Raw genomic sequence first — 22,931 nt, forward strand, 5'->3', positions numbered from 1 at the left:
AGGCTAAATGAAACATGATAGTCATCTTTTTCCTTTATTTTTCCTTTATCTTTTTGACATTTATTGGATATTTCAAACTTTTTTAACAAATCAAAAACTGAAAAATTGGGCGTGCAAAATTATTCAGCCCCTTTACTTTCAGTGCAGCAAACTCTCTCCAGAAGTTCAGTGAGGATCTCTGAATGATCCAATGTTGACCTAAATGACTAATGATGATAAATACAATCCACCTGTGTGTAATCAAGTCTCCGTATAAATGCACCTGCACTGTGATAGTCTCAGAGGTCCATTAAAAGCGCAGAGAGCATCATGAAGAACAAGGAACACACCAGGCAGGTCCGAGATACTGTTGTGAAGAAGTTTAAAGCCGGATTTGGATACAAAAAGATTTCCCAAGCTTTAAACATCCCAAGGAGCACTGTGCAAGCGATAATATTGAAATGGAAGGAGTATCAGACCACTGCAAATCTACCAAGACCTGGCCGTCCCTCTAAACTTTCAGCTCATACAAGGAGAAGACTGATCAGAGATGCAGCCAAGAGGCCCATGATCACTCTGGATGAACTGCAGAGATCTACAGCTGAGGTGGGAGACTCTGTCCATAGGACAACAATCAGTCGTATATTGCACAAATCTGGCCTTTATGGAAGAGTGGCAAGAAGAAAGCCATTTCTTAAAGATATCCATAAAAAGTGTTGTTTAAAGTTTGCCACAAGCCACCTGGGAGACACACCAAACATGTGGAAGAAGGTGCTCTGGTCAGATGAAACCAAAATTGAACTTTTTGGCAACAATGCAAAACGTTATGTTTGGCGTAAAAGCAACACAGCTCATCACCCTGAACACACCATCCCCACTGTCAAACATGGTGGTGGCAGCATCATAGTTTGGGCCTGCTTTTCTTCAGCAGGGACAGGGAAGATGGTTAAAATTGATGGGAAGATGGATGGAGCCAAATACAGGACCATTCTGGAAGAAAACCTGATGGAGTCTGCAAAAGACCTGAGACTGGGACGGAGATTTGTCTTCCAACAAGACAATGATCCAAAACATAAAGCAAAATCTACAATGGAATGTTTCAAAAATAAACATATCCAGGTGTTAGAATGGCCAAGTCAAAGTCCAGACCTGAATCCAATCGAGAATCTGTGGAAAGAACTGAAAACTGCTGTTCACAAATGCTCTCCATCCAACCTCACTGAGCTCGAGCTGTTTTGCAAGGAGGAATGGGAAACAATTTCAGTCTCTCGATGTGCAAAAATATCCAATAAATGTCGTTCCACTTCATGATTGTGTCCCACTTGTTGTTGATTCTTCCCAAAAAAATACAGTTTAATATCTTTATGTTTGAAGCCAGAAATGTGGCAAAAGGTCGCAAAGTTCAAGGGGGCCGAATACTTTCGCAAGGCACTGTATAACTGAACAGGACATTTGATTCAATCATTATTTTCAAATAGTCGAAGTGCTCTTGTTACTCGACTGTGTAGAGTTCCTTTCCTTGAAGTCTCTCAGAGTGAAACAGACACGGTAGTGGCCTCATTATCATATTTCCCAGCGTCCATTGTTTCAGGTTGATTTTTTTCTTGTTTGTGATCAAATATTCAAATTCTTGGATATCTTCCCTCTGGCTGGATTCCGATAGGAATTACTAATCACTTCACAAACCAGCGTACTGTTAATTGCAGGTCTGATGTGGCCCATTATTTTCAGACCAAAATGTCAAGGATAACGAGGCCATAACTAAAGGCCTTATGAAATGTATAATATGAGGTCATAAAGGGTTTAGTTTTAATTCAAACACATTCACTTAAGCAATCACTTAGTGAAGGCTTCAAGAATAGATGTCATTGAACAAGAACCATGTCTCTGTCACTAACAAGCACAGTCATTAGTGGGTATCTCTCACATTCCCTCGAAAGGCATGCTGGGAAATAGGAAATTACGGCTTCACACCCAGTGTTTAGCGTTTAAAACCTGAATGTCTTGTGCTGAATAAATGTGTTGAGGTGTTTAAAACGTGCTACAAGGATTAAACCCGTTCTGTTGTTTACAATACAAACACTGATGCTGTTTCATTGGCATTCTAAATGCCTTGAGGTGTTTAAAACATGCTACAGAAGAGCATTTAGTTATGTGTTCAGATCCTAAACACTTGGTTTTACAGTGTAGCCATTTCATTGAATAATCCCCCTCATAAAGGTCAGAATGTCTACCAGGGATGAAACGTTTAGTCGGTTTCACGATAAACCACGGTATTACCCGTTTCAAATTTGAATCATCATTAAAACTGTGTTTGATTACCACGGTTTGAAAAACTCTGTCCAGCATCAACCAAAGTTAGCAACAGTCCGACACAGGCGCAGCGTGGGTTTTGTTTTGTGTGAACACGACACGTTGTTCTGCTGCTGTATGCGTCATGTGTCTGCAGACTAGTTGTCCATTAAACACGATAACAAGGTTCTGTAGTTTAGTCACCCAACCAACATATTTCGTTCATTTAAAATCAGGCAGTCGTCAACTTGGTTGTAAAAGTGTTTCAACAGGAGAAACACTATAGATTCCTCTACCAGACTCCTCTACTCTACCAGACTCCTCTACCAGACTCCTCTACCAGACTCCTCTACCAGACTCCTCTACCAGACTCCTCTACCAGACTACTGTACAAGACTACTGTACAAGACTACTGTATTTATGTCAATTGTTGGGCTCATTGCAATTACTATCACTGTCTTAAGACTCATTTGTATTTATGTAAATTGTGCATGGGGTCATTGCACATGCTCAAATGCAACACAGAAGATAGACTGTGTGTGTGTGAATAATAATAATTATAATGTAATAATAATAATAATAATAATAATACATTTGCTGTTCCCTTGTTTACAGAGATGGGCGTGCAGCAGGCAAACCCAGTGATGCTACTGGTCCATCCTCATCTACAGTTGTGACACAGACACTCCAGCAAGCATTTAAAAGGCAGGCTGCTTATGCACCCACGTCAAAACATACACAAGACCTCACTGCAGCCCTTTTCATATTACATTGCAAAGGACATGATGCCATTTCACATTGTTGAGAGGCCTGTCTTTCTGAGGCTGATGAAGGTTGCCGTGACTCACTACAAAGTGTCATCACAAACATTATTTTCCATGACTGAAATCCCAAACCTGTACAACCAGGTTAAAACTGATGTTGGAAAAAGTTTGGCTCAAGGCACATGGCTTGCTGCAACTACTGACCTCTGGACCAGCGAAAGCGGGTGTGGTCAACCCTACATCAGCTTCACTATCCATTACCTCACCCCAGACTGGCAACTGGAATCAAACTGTCTGGAAACACAGTTCTTCCCAGAAGATCACTCGGCTCACAACATCAGAGAGTTTTTGAGAATATGCTGGAAGAGTGGGGGGGTGTGGGGGGGGATCAACAAGAAAGACCTGATCTGCGTTACCACAGACAACCCAACAAACATGATCAAGGCTTTTGAAGAGTTCCCAGATCTGTGGCTTGGGTACTTTGGCCATCATTTCAACCTGGCCATCTCAAAGACTCTGACAATTCAGAGAGTTGACACAGCAGTCAAGGCCTGCCGTCATCTGGTCCAAGGCTTCTCACGGAGCTGGAAGAGAAGGAGAAAACTGAGTGAAAAGCAAGCTGCCCTCAACATGGAACAGAAAGCTCTGATCCGATGGGGATCTACACACAAGATGCTTGAGCGTTTCCTCAGCCAACAGCAGCCAGTCTGTGCGACACTGGCTGGAGAAAGAGGAACATGGCATCTGATGCCCAAGGATGCCGACATAAGTGTCATGGAGCAACTGTGCCAGCTCCTTGAACCTCTGAGCAAGTTTACAGATGCACTTGCCTCAGAGACATGAGTGACACTGTCAGCCATCAAGCCTGTCCTGGACCACATCACCTGTGATGTTCTGGTGGAAAAGGATACGGAGCCAACCCTGACCAAGGAGATGAAAAGGATACAGAGCCATCCCTGACCAGGGAGATGATACGGAACCATCCCTGACCAAGGAGATGAAAAGGATATGGAGCCATCCCTGACCAGGGAGATGAAAAGGATATGGAGCCATCCCTGACCAAGGAGATGAAAAGGATATGGAGCCATCCCTGACCAGGGAGAGAAAAGGATATGGAGCCATCCCTGACCAAGGAGATGAAAAGGATATGGAGCCATCCCTGACCAAGGAGATGAAAAGGATATGGAGCCATCCCTGACCAAGGAGAAAAGGATGAATCCCTGACCAGGAGATAAAAGGATGGAGCCATCCCTGACCAGGAGATGAAAAGGATGAAAAGGATATGGAGCCATCCCTGACCAAGGAGATGAAAAGGATATGGAGCCATCCCTGACCAAGGAGATGAAAAGGATACGGAGCCATCCCTGACCAAGGATACGGAGTCATCCCTGACCAAGGAGATGAAAAGGATACAGAGTCATCCCTGACCAAGGAGATGAAAAGGAGATGAAAAGGATATGGAGCCATCCCCAGAGAGATGAAAAGGATACCCAAGGAGATGAAAAGGATATGCCATCCCTGACCAGAGCCATCCCTGACCAAGGAGATGAAAAGGATATGGAGCCATCCCTGACCAAGGAGATGAAAAGGATATGGAGCCATCCCTGACCAGGGAGATGAAAAGGATACGGAGCCATCCCTGACCAAGGATGAGATGAAAAGGATGAAAAGGATGGAGCCATCCCTGACCAAGGAGATGAAAAGATATGAAACCAGAGAGATGAAAAGGATACATCCCTGACCAAGGAGATGAAAAGGATACGGAGCCATCCCTGACCAAGGAGATGAAAAGGATATGGAGCCATCCCTGACCAAGGAGATGAAAAGGATATGGAGCCATCCCTGACCAGGGAGATGAAAAGGATACGGAGCCATCCCTGACCAAGGAGATGAAAAGGATATGGAGCCATCCCTGACCAAGGAGATGAGAGAAGACCTTAACAACAGATGCAAAGAGAGTCATGCACATGGCTTGTTTCATTGACCCCCGCTTCAAAAAGGAGCTTTGTAGATGAGCCTGAGGCTGCCAAAGTTGACACTGACAGCTGTGTCCAGGAAGCCTTGAAGCTGACAGCTGCACAAGTCAGGGAAGAACCACAAAGCACCAGCAGCACCTCCACCACCAACACCCCCACAGCGGCATGGGAGGGGAAAGGCCTGGCTGGGTTGTTGAGGAAGATCACCTCTCTGCTGCCTTGTTGAGGTAAAGAGGATCAGATTCCGACCACCCCAGAAGACAGAGTGAAAGAAGAGATCAAGATCTACCTGTCTCTGCCTCCCATTCCAGCAGAAGAGGATCCACTGGTGTGGTGGAGGGGCCCTGCATCAGAGCTGCCTCACCTTGCCAGGATTGCCAGGAAGCTTTTGTGCATCCCAGCAACCAGCGTGCCATCAGAGAGAGTGTTCAGTGCTAGCGGGCACATTGCCTCCCCTCGCAGATCACTACTTAAACCGGACAAAGTAAATATAATGTGATTTTTACATTTCAATCTCATGTGAACAAAGATGCATACATACAGGATGTTAGGCCAGCAGCACCTTGCTTCTTCATGAAGGAGAGAACAGACATACAATCAGCGCTGTTCATTTGATTTGTTTACATATTGTGTGTTGTTATTTTAATGTCAACACCTGCACATTGGATGTGTTTACATATGGTTGTATTGTTCTTACATGCACATTGCTTTACTTGTGTTGCTATTATATGCACATTTGATTTGCTTACTTAAGGTTGTGTTCATTTAAACCTGCACTGGGGAAACTTGTACCTCTCATGGCCACATGGTGCCATTTTTAATATTATTACTTTGTTTATGAGCACAAAATGCATAGTGCTGCTAATGTTATTGTTATTTGTTGGTTTTCAATATAGAACGTGGTGAAATGATTTCAGTCTGTATCAGTACTTTTTGAACATTTCCAGCACATTAACAATACCGTGATAATACTGATAATATTGATTATACTGATAAGACTGATAACTGTGATCATTTCGGTCACTATAATCGTGATATATAATTTCCATACCGTTTCATCTCTAATGTCTACCCACTCTTTCAACTCATTTCCACATCTCTCCATCCCTCCCTCTTTGTTTCTCTGAGGTATGGAATGGGTGTATTCTCATGAGAGGTGGATGGAATGCCTGCTGCGTTCCACCTGCCTTGAGCTCCTCCACTGTAAGGCTGACCAGAGAACCTAAACCAGCAGAGAAACATACGGACCCAGCTCTATTTCACCTCTACTCCACTCGTTAGACTCTACTACCAAAAAGAAATACACACGTGTGCGTGCAATGCTTTTGTTTGTGTGTTCGGGCTTGCATCTGTGTGTGAGCGTGTGTGTGGACACATACCTTCTTCTTGTCTCTCATGGATCCTTTTCCTCGTACCATGATCTTACAGCCCATCTCTGCCTCCAGCTGTTTGGCTGTTAGGCCCCTTGGACCCAGTATCCTACCTACAAAGTTAAACTAAACACACACACACACACACAGACAGAGAGAGAGAGAGACATTTTAAGAAGAAGAAGAAGAAGAAGAAGGGCCAGGAGTTGGTCTAATTTGGTCTTTCCATGAAACACTCCTGGACCTGGTTGGTAATTTGGGTCTAAATTGGCCTGGCCATGAAATACTCCTGAGCCTAGGACGGACATCGCTCATCCATATATTTATATGTACATATTCTTATTCATTCCTATACACTTGTGTGTATACATTTTTATGCTGATGATACTGTTATTTACTGTTGTGCCTCGTCTCTTACAACATCTTTCCTGAACATGCAAACTGCTTTTTATACTGTTCAACATACCTTGTGTCAATTGAAGCTTATCCTTAATACTGACAAAACTAAAATAATGGTGTTTTCTAATGCAAGAAATAGACCTCTGAACATTTCACCTATTACTACCTGTCAGGGCAAGGAGATTGAGGTTGTAACCTCATATAAATATCTTGGAATTTTAATTGATGACGGCCTCTCTTTTAAATTGCATATTCAAGAACTTACAAAAAAATTGAAGCTGAAATTGGGATTTTATTTTAGGAATAATGCTTGTTTTTCTTTTGTAGCCAGAAGGAGGCTAGTATCAGCTACATTTATGCCTTTACTAGACTATGGGGATATTTTATATATGAATGCTTCCGCTCAGTGTTTGAGATCAATTGACACTCTACCATGGCACTTTGAGATTTATTTTAAACTGCAAAACCCTTACACACCACTGCACTTTGTATACCAGGGTTGGCTGGCCTTCTTTAGTCACTTGTAGGCTCAGGCACTGGTATACATTTATTTACAAAGCCATTTTGGGTTTACTATCTTTTTATTTGGGCATTTTTATTGTTCAGAAATGTGGTGGGTACTCTCTTCGTTCGCTGGACTTTATCCTGCTAACTTGTTCCAAATGTCCGAACTGAATTTGGTAAAAGCTTTCATGTACTCTGCGCCATCGTTTTGGAACACGTTATAAAATATTTTTAAACTGGAAGAACTTGTCCCGATTGGTGTTTTTAAATCAATGATGAAGGATTTTGAGGCTGATTCCCTGACCGGTCAATGTTTTTAATTTGCTGTTTTATACTCTTGTGAATTCAATGGTTTTTACTAGATTACTTGTAGTTATTCATGTTGTCTGTCTGTAATTTTTTTGTAATTGGCCAGGGAGCGCTTGAAAAATAGATTTTTTATTTTACCCCTTTTTCATGGTATCCAATTGTTTTAGTAGCTACTATCTTGTCTCATTGCTACAACTCCCGTACGGGCTCAGGAGAGACGAAGGTTGAAAGTCATGCTTCCTCCGATACAATCCAACCAAGCCGCACTGCTTCTTAACACAGCGCACATCCAACCCGGAAGCCAGCGGAGGAAACCATGCACCTGGCAACCTTGGTTAGCACTGCGCCCGGCCCGCCACAGGAGTTGCTGGTGCGCGATGAGACAAGGATATCCCTACCGGCCAAACCCTCCCTAACCCAGACGGCCAATTGTGCGTCGCCCCACGGACCTCCCGGTCGCGGCCGGTTACAACAGAGCCTGGGCGCGAACCCAGACTCTCTGATGGCACAGCTGGCGCTGCAGTACAGCGAACTTAACCACTGCGCCACCCAGGAGGCCGAAAAATAGATTTTAATCTCAATGAGCCCTTCCTGGTTAAATAAAGGTTAAATAAAATAAATAAATACAAAATAATGTAGTTGTTGTGAAATTGTTAAATTACGTGTTAGATATTACAGCACGGTCGGAACAAGAAGCACAAGCATTTCTCTACACTCGCATTAACGTCTGCTAACCCTGTGTATGTGACCAATAACATTGTATTTTATTTTATTTGGCCTGGTTGGTAACTTGGTCTCAGTTGGCCTGGCCATGAAATACTCCTGGACCTGATTGGTAACTTGGTCTCAGTTGGCCTGGCCATGAAATACTCCTGGACCTGGTTGGTAACTTGGTCTCAGTTGGCCTGGCCATGAAATACTCCTGGACCTGGTTGGTAACTTGGTCTCAGTTGGCCTGGCCATGAAATACTCCTGGACCTGGTTGGTAACTTGGTCTCGGTTGGCCTGGCCATGAAATACTCCATGACATTTTTAATTGGTAGCACTGGTGCTCCCAACTTAAAGTTATGAGCACCACATTAAATTTAAGAGTGCCAGAAAATATGATTTACCGTTATTGAGATACATCCTTTATTGGGCCTATATTCAAACTACTTTGCAGCACATGTTGTGCTCTAAAAACGAATATGTAAAACTGCAAACACATTAGTATATTACAAAAGCTCAAATGTTGCTACGAATACATAGTATTGACGAGTCATTTGTGTAATATTAGTTTTCTATATTGTGTAAAATCACTATTTGTGGAAAAAGTACCTAATTGTCATACTCTAATAGAAAATTACTCAAGTAAAAATTATCCAGTAAAATAATGCTAGAGTATAAGTCAATGTATTTAGTTTGAAATATACTTAAGCATCAAAAGTAAACGTAATTGCTAAAATATACTTAAGGTTCAAAAGTAACAAATTATTTAAAATTCCTTATATTAGGCAAACTAGACAGCACCATTATTTGTATTTTTTTTTACGGATAGCCAGGGGCACACTCCAACACTCAGACGTCATTTACAAACAAAGCATTTGTGTTTAATGAGTCCACCAGATCAGAGGCAGTAGGGATGTTCTCTTTATAAGTGTGTGAACTTGATCATTTTCCTGTCCGGCTAAGCATTCAAAATGTAACAAGTACTTTTAGGGGTGTCAGGGAAAATGTACGGAGTAAAAAGTACGAAAAGTGAACGAGAGAAAACAGACGCGTCAAATTAGAAAGCGAGTCTATTTTTATTGTGTCTCCGCGGAGCAATGCTGATAAAATAATCAGATCAATTGCATGGGGTTGTTTGTAGAAAAGAGTTTGAGGAATTGTTATGATCTTCCCTATGCTAAGAAGTCTAAAGATGTAGTTTAACATTTATTTGGGCTGTAAGCTAAGGTTTCTCAGTGAAATCAGCTACACATTTTTGAAAACAATCGCAGCCTACCTGGGTTGACTTCGATCGTAGGAATATAGCCTAGGAAAGGCTATGGCTGGAAAACTCAAGAAACGAGACTAGCAAAATTCTTCAGAAACTGCTCGGGTGTACAGTGTTGCCAACTTAGCGACTTTTTCGCTATATTTAGGGAGTATTCAGACATCTCTAGCGACACATTTTCAAAAAAGCGACTAGCGACAAATCTAGTGACTTTTTTTGGTGTTATTGGAGACTCTGACGTGAAAGCACGTATTGTACTCTTCTCAATGAGCAGCGGTGCTGCCGTGGGCCCCACTCCGGTCCCAAAGCACTCACAGGCAGCCCAGTCCTCACGCAGCAGTCCCTCCCAGCTGCAGTCAGAGCAGGAGATGTTCACCCCTCCGAGTCCAGACTGCAAATGAATCGCACATGCAGGTAGCCGCCGCTGGCTGATCCCGCCCTGGCTTACATTCAGGGCGGGATGTAAATGTAAAAAACTCACAAAAAACGAAGTAACTCTGCCAGAGTGTCTCTTTTGGGTCACTTTTGCCGGTCCCAAGCCCGGAGAAAGGAGGAGGGTTGGAATTGTGACATTAAAAAAAACATGAATCGACAGAAGAAAGTTCATTTGTAGTTCTAAACATATTTAGGGTGTTTTTTACTCCCTTTTTGTCTCTCCCACAGAGTTATTCCTCTCTCCTACAGCGTCCATCACAAATTACATGCACATGGCCAATTATGCAAATTAGTTGATGACGTCATTTAGCGACTTCTAGCGAGTTTTAGGACAGCCAATAGCTACTTTCCTTACTGAGGAGTTGGCAACACTGCGGGTGTATTAGCTACAACTGTCCTCGCGTTCGTAAGCTAACATAACTGTTTAGCACAGGCAGGTAAGGTGGCTCCAGTAGAACATATAAGGGAGTCAAAAGTAACAAACAATAATTATAGTAATGGCGCAACTATGACGCTAATGAGACTGCATTCTCTTTTTTCCCTCTAAGGCACACGGAACAAAACTGTACAGTGAAGCCTTATCATTACAACAATTATCTGGGAGATATTTTTCATAGTTGCAGTGCTCCCAAAATAAAACTCCCTTTGGCGCATGAAAATATTTTGTCGCACTTTAGAGCACATGAGTCAGGAATAGGTCATTGTTTGTTTTGGCAGGTGGTGGTGAGGCCAGACTCTCTTAACCTTATCTGTCACTGGAGCTGAGATATTAACAAGACAGCTGCCTCTCTTCTCGCTCTCCTCTCTCACACCCGTTGTGTCTGTCTTTATTTGTTTCTCTGACCCCCACACTTTTATACGGAGGTGAATGCATTCTCTTCCTTCCCAAAATAGCCCCTTTAAAGCGAGCGCACACACACACACACACACACACACACGCACGCACGCGCACGCACACACACACACACGCACACGCACACGCACACACACACAGGGGATATTCTAATGTATTTTTAGCCCTGATCTCATCTGTTCCATCGGTTTGTGTGTCCTGTGTGTTTGCATGTGTGTTTGTGTGTGTTACCAGTGGTTACACTGTCCATGCTATTTGGGAGCCTTGGACGTCCCATCTCAGACGTTACCCCATTGAAGTTGAAATTTAAAATGGTCATTGTAAAAGTTAAGGTCGGAACTTCCCAATGATCCCGGATAGCACTAACCGCGGTTATATTGTAATTTTATCATGTGAAGGAAGAGAAGCTTCTGTCATTGAAGTTTGTAGCAAATTTGAAATTTGACTTTGGAGAAAAAGAATGATACTGAGCAGAACTGGTCAACCCAGGGTGTCAAAACACTTCTGAAATTTGACGTTTGGAGCAACTTTGACTTTTAACATTGGAGTAACATGGATAAACGTCTAATTCTGCAGTGAGACTGTGAGAGCTTGTTGGTCGTCACCCCTATCTGATGTCCTCAGCCATACATTCTAACCCACTTTTATAAGGGCTGGGAGCTTAGAAAGCAGCCCTTTACCCTTTACTGCTACCCCCATCTATGTTAACCAATCTGGATGACATGAGTAAGCAACATGGTGATGGCTCTACCATAGAAATAGAGGTCAATGATGGCATAATGGTTGGACTGGTGGCCCTTGCAAGTATACCCATAGGAGCAGAGCTACATTGAAGATGTCGATGGCTAAGACAATTCTTTTCAACAATTGGAGCAGCTGGTAAGGAGCAAAGTTAGGTCGAAAAAATATACAGCTCGAGACAACATTGTCAAAAATCTGGGACCAGAGCTGTTACTAACTACCATCCCATTGTTGCAAAGAGTTATGGGATATTAGAATGCGGTTGTCTTAACATCTTTGACATCTTCAACCTAGGAGCAAAGCAGGAAGTAAAATCAGGAAGTGTACCCATCAATCTGTGTGGTGATTTGAATCAACACAACTGACATTACAGAAAATATATTCATTGCATGAGCCACATCAGTTAGCATCATTTGAACAAAAATGATACCTTACCATGGAAATGATTGCATCACAATACCAGGCAGCCATTGTGAGTGTACTCATGAGTTTACCAGTGAAATTGCAAAGGTTAAAGGTTCCAAGCCCATTCTATTCATATCGGCTTTACCTTACCCTCCAATGGGCTGGACGTTTCTGTTATGGAAAGCGATAGATATTCTGTTATTCATTTAGACACTGACATAAAGACATCTATAACGGTTGAAAAAAGGTTTGTCTACTCACGTCGGGGTACTCTTTGACGGGCACGTAGAGCTTCTCCTGTAGCTGAGCCACTGGACCAATCCCATCAGGCAGCTCCTCGGAGTCCCGCCCCTCGGCAGCCACACCGCCATTCATTGAGTCGTTATACATGTCCTTGCGCACTCTACCTATCTCTGATGGAGGGAGAAAGAGGGCGAAGAGAGATTGGGAGAGAGAGAAAGAGATTGAGAGAAGGGAAGAGAGAGAGAGAGAAAGAAAGAGAGGGAAGGAGGGAGAGCAAGAGGGAGGGAGAGAAACAGAAAATAAATTAATAAAGTCAAGCACTACAAAATAAAGACGGAGACAGTGTGTGTTTGTTTAAAGCTGTCTGACTCAGACTTTCAATATTGTTGCATGATGCATTACTAACAGCATGCCAACCACTATAATAACCTGCTAGGCTAGACGCACACACACACACCACACACATACCCCTGTGAAATAACTATGGCCTGACAGAAGCTGAGTGATAACTAAGTGTGAACATAGTTATAATAACTGAAACTATAATTATCTAAAGCTATATTCACAACAGCTATACGCCACTAATAACACACCTGACCTCACACGTAAACCTGGTTACACACACACACACACACACACACACACACACACACACACACACACACACACACACACACACACACACACACACACACACACACACACACAGGGCTCTAAAGTGCGACCAATTTGGGAGAGGGAAAGGGGATGCTTACTTAGTCAGTTACACAACTGAACTGCATTCAACCGAAAGGTGTCTTCCACATTTTACCCAACGCCTCTGAATCAGAGAGGTGCGAGGGGCTGCCTTAACCGACGTAAACATTATCGGCGCCAGGGGAGCAGTTGTTGTTGGGGGCACAGTGCAACTAGGAAAAATCTATTCCAGATAATAATTATTTTAATGATTAGTCTGTGCCGTGCTGTTGTTTCCGAGTGCCCTAGAGAAAAGAGTGCAGATTTGATAGTGTCATGGTTGCACCATTACTACAGTGGAAACGGCTTGCTTGTGACACAACCCGGTAAAAAAATAACATACCAGTGCAACATTTTTATCTTCCTCGCCGGGACCTCATTTCAGATTCATAAACCAGGTTGTGGGCAGTTCTAGTGTAGCTCAGTTGGTAGAGCATGGCGGTGCAGCGCGAGGGTTGTGGGTTCAACTCCCATGGGGGACCAGTACGAAAAAAGTATTTAAAAAAATGTAAAACTGCTCGTGTGTTGTTAACCATTTGTTTACACTTTGTTCAGTTATGTTACCTCATTGGCTAGCTAACAACCTGGCAAGTTTATATCCAAACATTTTGGGGAACAGAAAAAAAGTAAGTGATAGCTTCTTCAGGAGATCAACGACAGAGCGAAAGAGGCGAAGCGAGAGGGATAACTGGGCCCAAACTCTGTCTTCTCCAGCAGATGGCGTTTTTCACCACAGAGAGGAGTTTTTGTATGGAGGTCAGGGAGAGTGTAAAATTTGGTTACCAAAAAATGAATGAATGATTGGCTTATTTGCTACGTGTGGCTTAGTTGATTGAATAGAAGTTTCGTAATGATTAGGGTTTTACGAGTGTACTGATATAAGTAAGAGATGTGACATACTGGAAACTGAGAAAAAACACATGTGCCTGGTCGTCACTAGTTACCTCAGCCACAAAGTTATAAACCCCACCCATTTCCACAATTTCTCTTCTTAAAATTTGATTTTAAAGCTAACCTTAACCACACTGCTAACCTTATGCCTAGCCCTAAACTTAAATTAAGACAAAAAGCAACAGAAAAACCATGCATTTTTACGATATAGCCAATTTAGACTGTGTTTGTGGTAACTATTGGAAACCGTTGTTCACAAGCTTATCTGCCCTCTCATTGGCTAGAGTGGTCCCACCTAGGGGTGTTACGGTGACCATATTAGCGCCACACAGGCAGTCATGAGTCATGACCACCACAAAACAGAGTTTGATGGCCTCTATTAAAAAGAGGAGGATCCCTCTATACACTAGGCCTACTATATTTACTTATCAACTTTACTACTATTAAGCACATTCCTTCGCTTTACAACAGGGGTATAGCTTACCTGCCTGGCATGCAAATGAACCATGGGAAAAGCGTCCTCCATTCTCTATTTAAGTGCATAAATTACATGTATTTTATTCCCCGGCCCCTGTTCTGAGACAGGTGCATGATAATGGTCCATTCTACATCAAAACTTATTTTACACATAAACTAAATAATGTATGTAAAGACAAGATTAAATCAAGAATAGTCTGGTGGGTGACAATATTATAGTTTGTGAATGATGTATTATCGCTTGTGAATGATGCATTATCGCTTGTGGATGATGCATTATCGCTTGTGAATTTATTTATTTTTATTTATTTTACCTTTATTTAACCAGGTAGGCAAGTTGAGAACAAGTTCTCATTTACAATTGCGACCTGGCCAAGATAAAGCAAAGCAGTTCGACAGATACAACGACACAGAGTTACACATGGAGTAAAACAAACATACAGTCAATAATACAGTATAAACAAGTCTATATACAATGTGAGCAAATGAGGTGAGAAGGGAGGTAAAGGCAAAAAAGGCCATGGTGGCAAAGTAAATACAATATAGCAAGTAAAACACTGGAATGGTAGTTTTGCAATGGAAGAATGTGCAAAGTAGAAATAAAAATAATGGGGTGCAAAGGAGCTAAATAAATAAATAAATTAAAATTAAATACAGTTGGGAAAGAGGTAGTTGTTTGGGCTAAATTATAGGTGGGCTATGTACAGGTGCAGTAATCTGTGAGCTGCTCTGACAGTTGGTGCTTAAAGCTAGTGAGGGAGATAAGTGTTTCCAGTTTCAGAGATTTTTGTAGTTCGTTCCAGTCATTGGCAGCAGAGAACTGGAAGGAGAGGCGGCCAAAGAAAGAATTGGTTTTGGGGGTGACTAGAGAGATATACCTGCTGGAGCGTGTGCTACAGGTGGGAGATGCTATGGTGACCAGCGAGCTGAGATAAGGGGGGACTTTACCTAGCAGGGTCTTGTAGATGACATGGAGCCAGTGGGTTTGGCGACGAGTATGAAGCGAGGGCCAGCCAACAAGAGCGTACAGGTCGCAATGGTGGGTAGTATATGGGGCTTTGGTGATAAAACGGATTGCACTGTGATAGACTGCATCCAATTTGTTGAGTAGGGTATTGGAGGCTATTTTGTAAATGACATCGCCAAAGTCGAGGACTGGTAGGATGGTCAGTTTTACAAGGATGCGTGAGTGAAGTGAAGGATGAGTGAGTGAAGGATGCTTTGTTGCGAAATAGGAAGCCAATTCTAGATTTAACTTTGGATTGGAGATGTTTGATATGGGTCTGGAAGGAGAGTTTACAGTCTAACCAGACACCTAAGTATTTGTAGTTGTCCACGTATTCTAAGTCAGAGCCGTCCAGAGTAGTGATGTTGGACAGGCTGGTAGGTGCAGGTAGCGATCGGTTGAAGAGCATGCATTTAGTTTTACTTGTATTTAAGAGCAATTGGAGGCCACGGAAGGAGAGTTGTATGGCATTGAAGCTTGCCTGGAGGGTTGTTAACACAGTGTCCAAAGAAGGGCCGGAAGTATACAGAATGGTGTCGTCTGCGTAGAGGTGGATCAGGGACTCACCAGCAGCAAGAGCGACCTCATTGATGTATACAGAGAAGAGAGTCGGTCCAAGAATTGAACCCTGTGGCACCCCCATAGAGACTGCCAGAGGTCCGGACAGCAGACCCTCCGATTTGACACACTGAACTCTATCAGAGAAGTAGTTGGTGAACCAGGCGAGGCAATTATTTGAGAAACCAAGGCTGTCGAGTCTGCCGATGAGGATGTGGTGATTGACAGAGTCGAAAGCCTTGGCCAGATCAATGAATACGGCTGCACAGTAATGTTTCTTATCGATGGCGGTTAAGATATCGTTTAGGACCTTGAGCGTGGCTGAGGTGCACCCATGACCAGCTCTGAAACCAGATTGCATAGCAGAGAAGGTATGGTGAGATTCGAAATGGTCGGTAATCTGTTTGTTGACTTGGCTTTCTAAGACCTTAGAAAGGCACGGTAGGATAGATATAGGTCTGTAGCAGTTTGGGTCAAGAGTGTCCCCCTTTGAAGAGGGGGATGACCGCAGCTGCTTTCCAATCTTTGGGAATCTCAGACGACACAAAAGAGAGGTTGAACAGGCTAGTAATAGGGGTGGCAACAATTTCGGCAGATAATTTTAGAAAGAAAGGGTCCAGATTGTCTAGCCCGGCTGATTTGTAGGGGTCCAGATTTTGCAGCTCTTTCAGAACATCAGCTGAATGGATTTGGGAGAAGGAGAAATGGGGAAGGCTTGGGCGAGTTGCTGTTGGGGGTGCAGTGCTGTTGTCCGGGGTAGGAGTAGCCAGGTGGAAAGCATGGCCAGCCGTAGAAAAATGCTTATTGAAATTCTCAATTATGGTGGATTTATCATTGGTGACAGTGTTTCCTATCTTCAGTGCAGTGGGCAGCTGGGAGGAGGTGTTCTTATTCTCCATGGACTTTACAGTGTCCCAGAACTTTTTTGAGTTAGTGTTGCAGGAAGCAAATTTCTGCTTGAAAAAGCTAGCCTTGGCTTTTCTAACTGCCTGTGTATAATGGTTTCTAGCTTCCCTGAACAGCTGCATATCACGGGGGCTGTTCGATGCTAATGCAGAACGCCATAGGATGTTTTTGTGTTGGTTAAGGGCAGTCAGGTCTGGGGAGAACCAAGGGCTATATCTGTTCCTGGTTCTACATTTCTTGAATGGGGCATGTTTATTTAAGATGGTTAGGAAGGCATTTAAAAAAATATCCAGGCATCCTCTACTGACGGGATGAGATCAATATCCTTCCAGGATACCCCGGCCAGGTCGATTAGAAAGGCCTGCTCGCAGAAGTGTTTCAGGGAGCGTTTTACAGTGATGAGTGGAGGTCGTTTGACCGCTGACCCATTACGGATGCAGGCAATGAGGCAGTGATCGCTGAGATCTTGGTTGAAGACAGCAGAGGTGTATTTAGAGGGGAAGTTGGTTAGGATGATATCTATGAGGGTGCCCGTGTTTAAGGCTTTGGGGAGGTACCTGGTAGGTTCATTGATAATTTGTGTGAGATTGAGGGCATCAAGTTTAGATTGTAGGATGGCTGGGGTGTTAAGCATGTTCCAGTTTAGGTCACCTAGCAGCACGAACTCTGAAGATAGATGGGGGGCAATCAGTTCACATATGGTGTCCAGAGCACAGCTGAGGGCAGAGGGTGGTCTATAGCAGGCGGCAACGGTGAGAGACTTGTTTTTAGAGAGGTGGATTTTTAAAAGTAGAAGTTCAAATTGTTTGGGTACAGACCTGGATAGTAGGACAGAACTCTGCAGGCTATCTTTGCAGTAGATTGTAACACCGCCCCCTTTGGCAGTTCTATCTTGTCTGAAAATGTTGTAATGTTGTGAATGATGCATCATCGCTTGTGAATGATGTATTATCGCTTGTGAATGATGTATTATCGCTTGTGAATGATGTATTATCGCTTGTGAATGATGTATTATCACTTGTGAATGATGCCCAGTGTGTGCAGTAAGGCAGGAAACTGTGCATGCCTATTTTTTTGTGACTTGTAAATTATAGTCACACACCTCATGTAGCCTAGCCCATAGGCCTATATGTTGATAAGGTTTGCATCACAACTAAAGTGGCCAAATAAATTAACTTAAGTTTGGGGAAGACAATTTTCACCATAAAAATGCACCTTTATAATAATGCATTACATGCATAATCACATTTGCGGTCATTTTGAGAATGGTCTTTTCCCACTAATTGATTGCATTTTGGAACATTTGCTCTTACTGCCGTGTGCGCATTGCTGCACTTATAATATGAAGAAATAGCCGAATAGTTTACCAGCATTTTACGCTAAACGTTCTGATCTGTTGCATCAACCTCATTGCTTTTAAAAGATTGTTTGATGCGAGTGGTTATATTAATTTGGAATCTATCGCGTTCCAATCAATCAATCAAATGTATTTATAAAGCCCTTTTTACATCAGCATATGTCACAAAGTGCTATACAGAAACCCAGCCTAAAACCCCAAACAGCAAGCAGTGCAGATGTAGAGGCACGGTGGCTAGGAAAAAAACCCATAGAAAGGCAGGTACCTAGAAAGAAACCTAGAAAGGAACCAGGCTCTGAGGGGTGGCCAGTCCTCTTCTGGCTGTGCCGGGTGGAGATTATAAGAGCACATGTCCATTTCAGGCCAGATTGTTCTTCAGGCTGTTCAAATGTTCATAGATGACCAGCAGGGTCAAATAATAATCTGTGGTTGTAGAGGGTGCAACAGGTCAGCACCTCAGGAGTAAATGTCAGTTGGCTTTTCAGAGGTCGAGACAGCAGGTGCGGTAGAGAGAGAGAGAGAGTTGAAAACAGCAGGTCCAGGACAAGGTAACACGTCCGGTGAACAGGTCAGGGTTCCATAGCCGCAGGCAGAACAGTTGAAACTGGAGCAGCAGCATGACCAGGTGGACTGGGGACAGACAGTTGTCCCGGAGTATATTCCAAATATTTCTTTCTCGCACAGAAGGACAAGTAGCATAGGTCAACTTTTGTACTATGGGGGATAGTAGATTTACATAGGCTAGTGTTTTTTCTGTTCGTTAGGCTTACTCATCTTGTTGGCTGATGAAAAGTAAATGTGGACAGTTCTTTTAACATCTTCAATATGTGCCTCGGAATTCGATTAGAAGGACACACGCAGTTGCGTCTCTGATGTGTCTGTTTTCACTTGTAGCCTACTTTAGAGCTGAGATACCTGTGAGAAGGATCCGATCATGTGACAGGCATTGGCTAATAAGAATTGAGATATCTGAGAGAGCCATGTGAGTGAGAGGTGCTTTGGAGCACGGTGATTGGCAGTCAGGAGAAGGGAATTATAATATTCAGCCCAAGGGCACAAAGTGCCACTTTGGCCACAAAAGGCATGGATTTTTTTAGGGGGCATTACAGCCACACAAGTGGGATGCCGCCAGGAAATTCGAGGATCGGTGAGAATATAAGTGCTTGTCAAATTGTGAATGAGAGACTGATGAAGTGTGTGCAGCCTGCTCAAAATCAAAGCAAAGTTCATGCCTTTCATGTGACTCTTTAAAAAATCATAATTAAAGTCGCATCATCATCAGCCTTAGAATGTTTTAAAAATCAAAACATATAGCCTAGCGTTTGAATCACAACTAAAGTTGCATAAATAACTCTTAATTAAGCATATAGGAGAACTTGTTTCTTTGTTAACACACTCCTTTTGTTAATACATTCCCTCAGAAATAAATATAAAATAATGTCAAGGAATTCTAAGCAAATTGTCTGCTAAATGAACTAGTGTAGCACACAAGCAGATGGCATAGCCAGAGGGACAACTCAGAGTATGATATTCTGTTCTTCTGAAATAGACTAGATTTACTTCATATCATGTTTCTTTAGACCGTTTTAAAATAAATAATGGATTTATTGTGATGGTGTAGGCTATATTAAATGTATTTATTAAAATGTAGATGTTCCACTGGTCTGCATCAGTGGCTTGTAGTCTACGCGAGGAAGCCAGGAGATGCTAAACGTATTTATGTTAATTAATGGTAAATTACCATGAGACCGGCAATTATTTGCTTGACAATCACCAGCTGACACAGCCCTAGTCCCACCTGATCTTGCCTCCTCCCGACTGCCTTCCAGTTTTGAAGACATTTATTTTCAAAGTTAGAGCAGCCACTAGAGCGTCTGGTCAATATAATCTGTGTCAATGATCATAGCAATGAATGAACAGCAGATCATTTGCATTTCGTCATCACAAACCTGACATTCTTAAAGAGAGTGTAATAAGTTCAATGCAATGCAATGCATCTCAGTAGGAAAATAGTGAGGCGCATACCGACAAAACTGTGGTTATATGTAGAAACAATCAAGCCTCAACTTGATAAATCAACATATTCCCAAGCAACTGGGAGAGGGTGAGCAATCAATTTTGTACAACAGTGAACCAATCAGTTTGTAAACAGTGCAGCAACACGAACCCAACAGATCATGGCCTCCGTCAAAGGAAAGGACAAAGGGCAACTTGGAATGTAAACGAGAGTAATGAACAGTTAAATGCTCTCCGGGAAAACAATATTAAAGTTCACCGTGCACACCAAAACTAACAAACTGCTACAATCTGTTGTTAAAAAAAAGTAGATTGACAAAGTACTGAGTAAAGGGTCTGAATATCTACCTAAAATGTGATATTTCTGTTTTTTATTTGTAATACATTTGCAAAGAAATTCTAAAAACCTGTTTTTGCCTTGTCATTGTGGGGTATTGTGTGTAGATTGATGAGGGGGGAAAACTATTTAATCAATTTTAGAATAAAGCTTTAAAGGGTGAAACAGTGACCTAGGGCACTGCATCACAGTGCTAGCTGTGCCACCAGAGACCCTGGGTTCAAGCGCGCAGTGCGCGCCAACCAGGTCGCCAGGTGCACTGTGTTTCCTCCGACACATTGGTGCGGCTGGCTTCCGGGTTGGATGCGCGCTGTGTTAAGGTTGGGTTGTGTTTCGGAGGACACATGGCTTTCGGCCTTCATCTCTCCTGAGCCCGTACGGGAGTAGTAGCAATGAGACAAGATAGTAACTACTAACAATTGGATACCATGAAATTGGGGAGAAAAGGGGGTAAAAATTCTATAAAAAATAAAATAAATAAATAAAAATAAAGCTGTAACGCAACAAAATGTGGAAAAAGTCGAGGGGCCTGAATACTTTCTGAATTTGTATTATTCCTTGTAAACATAGTTAAGATCCAACAGTGGTTCTTGGCGAGAGTGGAGATGGGCTCTATCCGAGGGATCAGGATGGGGGAGCTGGGGGCATCAGACACTTCCCTGAAGTATGTGTGGTGCCTCCACTCATCTCACTTAGGTCTCTCACCCAATAGAGACCCACCATGCACTATACTTTAATTCAAAGGTATTGCAAACTGCCGACAGTATTGATAGGGACTTGGTCCCTGTGGCGGGATCAAATCAGCGGAAATTTTAGAGCGCCACCTATAGTTTTCGATAAAACTCAAACTTTCATTAAAACACACATGCAAGGTACTGAATTAAAGCTACACTCGTTGTGAATCTAGCCACCAAGTCAGATTTGTAAAATGCTTTTCGACGAAAGCATGAGAAGCTATTATCTGATAGCATGCACCCCCCAGAATACCAGACCGTCAACAAAACAACAGATTTTGCGGTAGCCGGCGCTACCCAAAACGCAGAAATAAAATATAAAACATTCATTACCTTTGACGAGCTTCTTTCTTGGCACTCCTATATGTCACATAAACATCACAATTGGGTCTTTTTCCCGATTAAATCCGTCATTGTATACCCAAAATGTGATTTGCTGAAGACCGGTCTGATCCAGAAAAATGCCCCTTTACAAGACGCAACGTCACTTTTTAAAATTACAAAAGTTGCCTATAAACTTTTACAAAACACTTCAAACTACTATTCTAAACCAACTTTAGGTATTAATAAACGTTAATAATCTATCAAATTGATCACGGGGCGATCTGTATTCGATAGCAGCAAGTCTTGAAATCATCTTCCATGTTTTCAATTTCATAACATACTGTGGTGAGCCCCAAAAACAGGAAGTGCCTATACGTCATCAAACCAAGGATAAAGGAGACTGAAAATGCCAGTACTGGCGACATCGTGTGGAAGATGTAGGCGTTTACAGGGGATCCCCATGTATTTTCTTCAGCCTTAGACAATACATTGACTGGCGGATGAATATTATTTTTGTGTTTTTGGTGAACAGTTTTTCGAAGGATTTTTACTCCTAAACACGTTATGTTATAGCCACAGACACGATTTAACCAGTTTTAGAGACTTCAGAGTGATTTCTATACACACACACTTATCATATGCATATACTATATTCCTGGCATGAGTAGCAGGACGCTGAAATGTTGCGCGATTTTTAACAAAAAGCTGCGAAAATTCGCAGCCTCCTTAACAGGTTTTAAGTGGCAGTCTTTCTCCAATGTATTTACAATGACATAATCCACAGATTTTTGGTACAGTACAGTCGTGGCCAAAAGTTTTGAGAATGACACAAATATTAATTTCCACAGAGTTTGCTGCTTCAGTGCCTTTAGATATTTTTGTCAGATGTTACTATGGAATACTGAAGTATAACTACAAGCATTTCATATGTGTCAAAGGCCTTTATTGACAATTACATGAAGTTGATGCAAAGAGTCAATATTTGCAGTGTTGACCCTTCTTTTTCAAGACCTCTGCAATCCGCACTGGCATGCTGTCAATTAACTTCTGGGCCACATCCTGACTGACGGCAGCCCATTCTTGCATGATCAATGCTTGGAGTTTGTCAGAATTTGTGGGGTTTTGTTTGTCCACCCGCCTCTTGAGGGTTGACCAAAAGTTCTCAATGGGATTAAAGTCTGGGGAGTTTCTTGGCCATGGACCCAAAATATCCATGTTTTGTTCCCCGAGCCACTTAGTTATCACTTTGTCCTTAAGGCAAGGTGCTCCATCATGCTGGAAAAGGCATTGTTCGTCATCAAACTTTTCCTGGATGGTTGGGAGATGTTGCTCTCGGAGGATGTGT

At 42.5% G+C, this 22,931-nt stretch overlaps 1 protein-coding gene across 4 annotated transcripts in view; it reads right to left on the minus strand.

Annotated features, from left to right (window-relative positions):
- The window catches only part of LOC112223400 (protein quaking-A), a 43,361-nt gene that overhangs the window by 12,878 nt on the left and 7,552 nt on the right, over positions 1–22,931 (minus strand). For all 4 annotated transcript variants that reach the window (XR_006079825.1, XM_042305548.1, XM_024386406.2 and 1 more), the window contains exons 2-3: positions 12,264–12,415; positions 6,391–6,507 (exon numbers count right to left, since the gene is read on the minus strand). Coding sequence is in view for 3 of the 4 variants with exons in the window: in XM_042305548.1 (XP_042161482.1) it covers positions 6,391–6,507; positions 12,264–12,415 (269 nt within the window). In the remaining variant the exon portion in view is untranslated. The remainder of the gene's footprint in view (positions 1–6,390; positions 6,508–12,263; positions 12,416–22,931) is intronic.

The sequence above is a fragment of the Oncorhynchus tshawytscha genome, linkage group LG24, assembly GCF_018296145.1.
Source record: "Oncorhynchus tshawytscha isolate Ot180627B linkage group LG24, Otsh_v2.0, whole genome shotgun sequence".
Classification (NCBI taxonomy): Eukaryota; Metazoa; Chordata; class Actinopteri; order Salmoniformes; family Salmonidae; genus Oncorhynchus; species Oncorhynchus tshawytscha.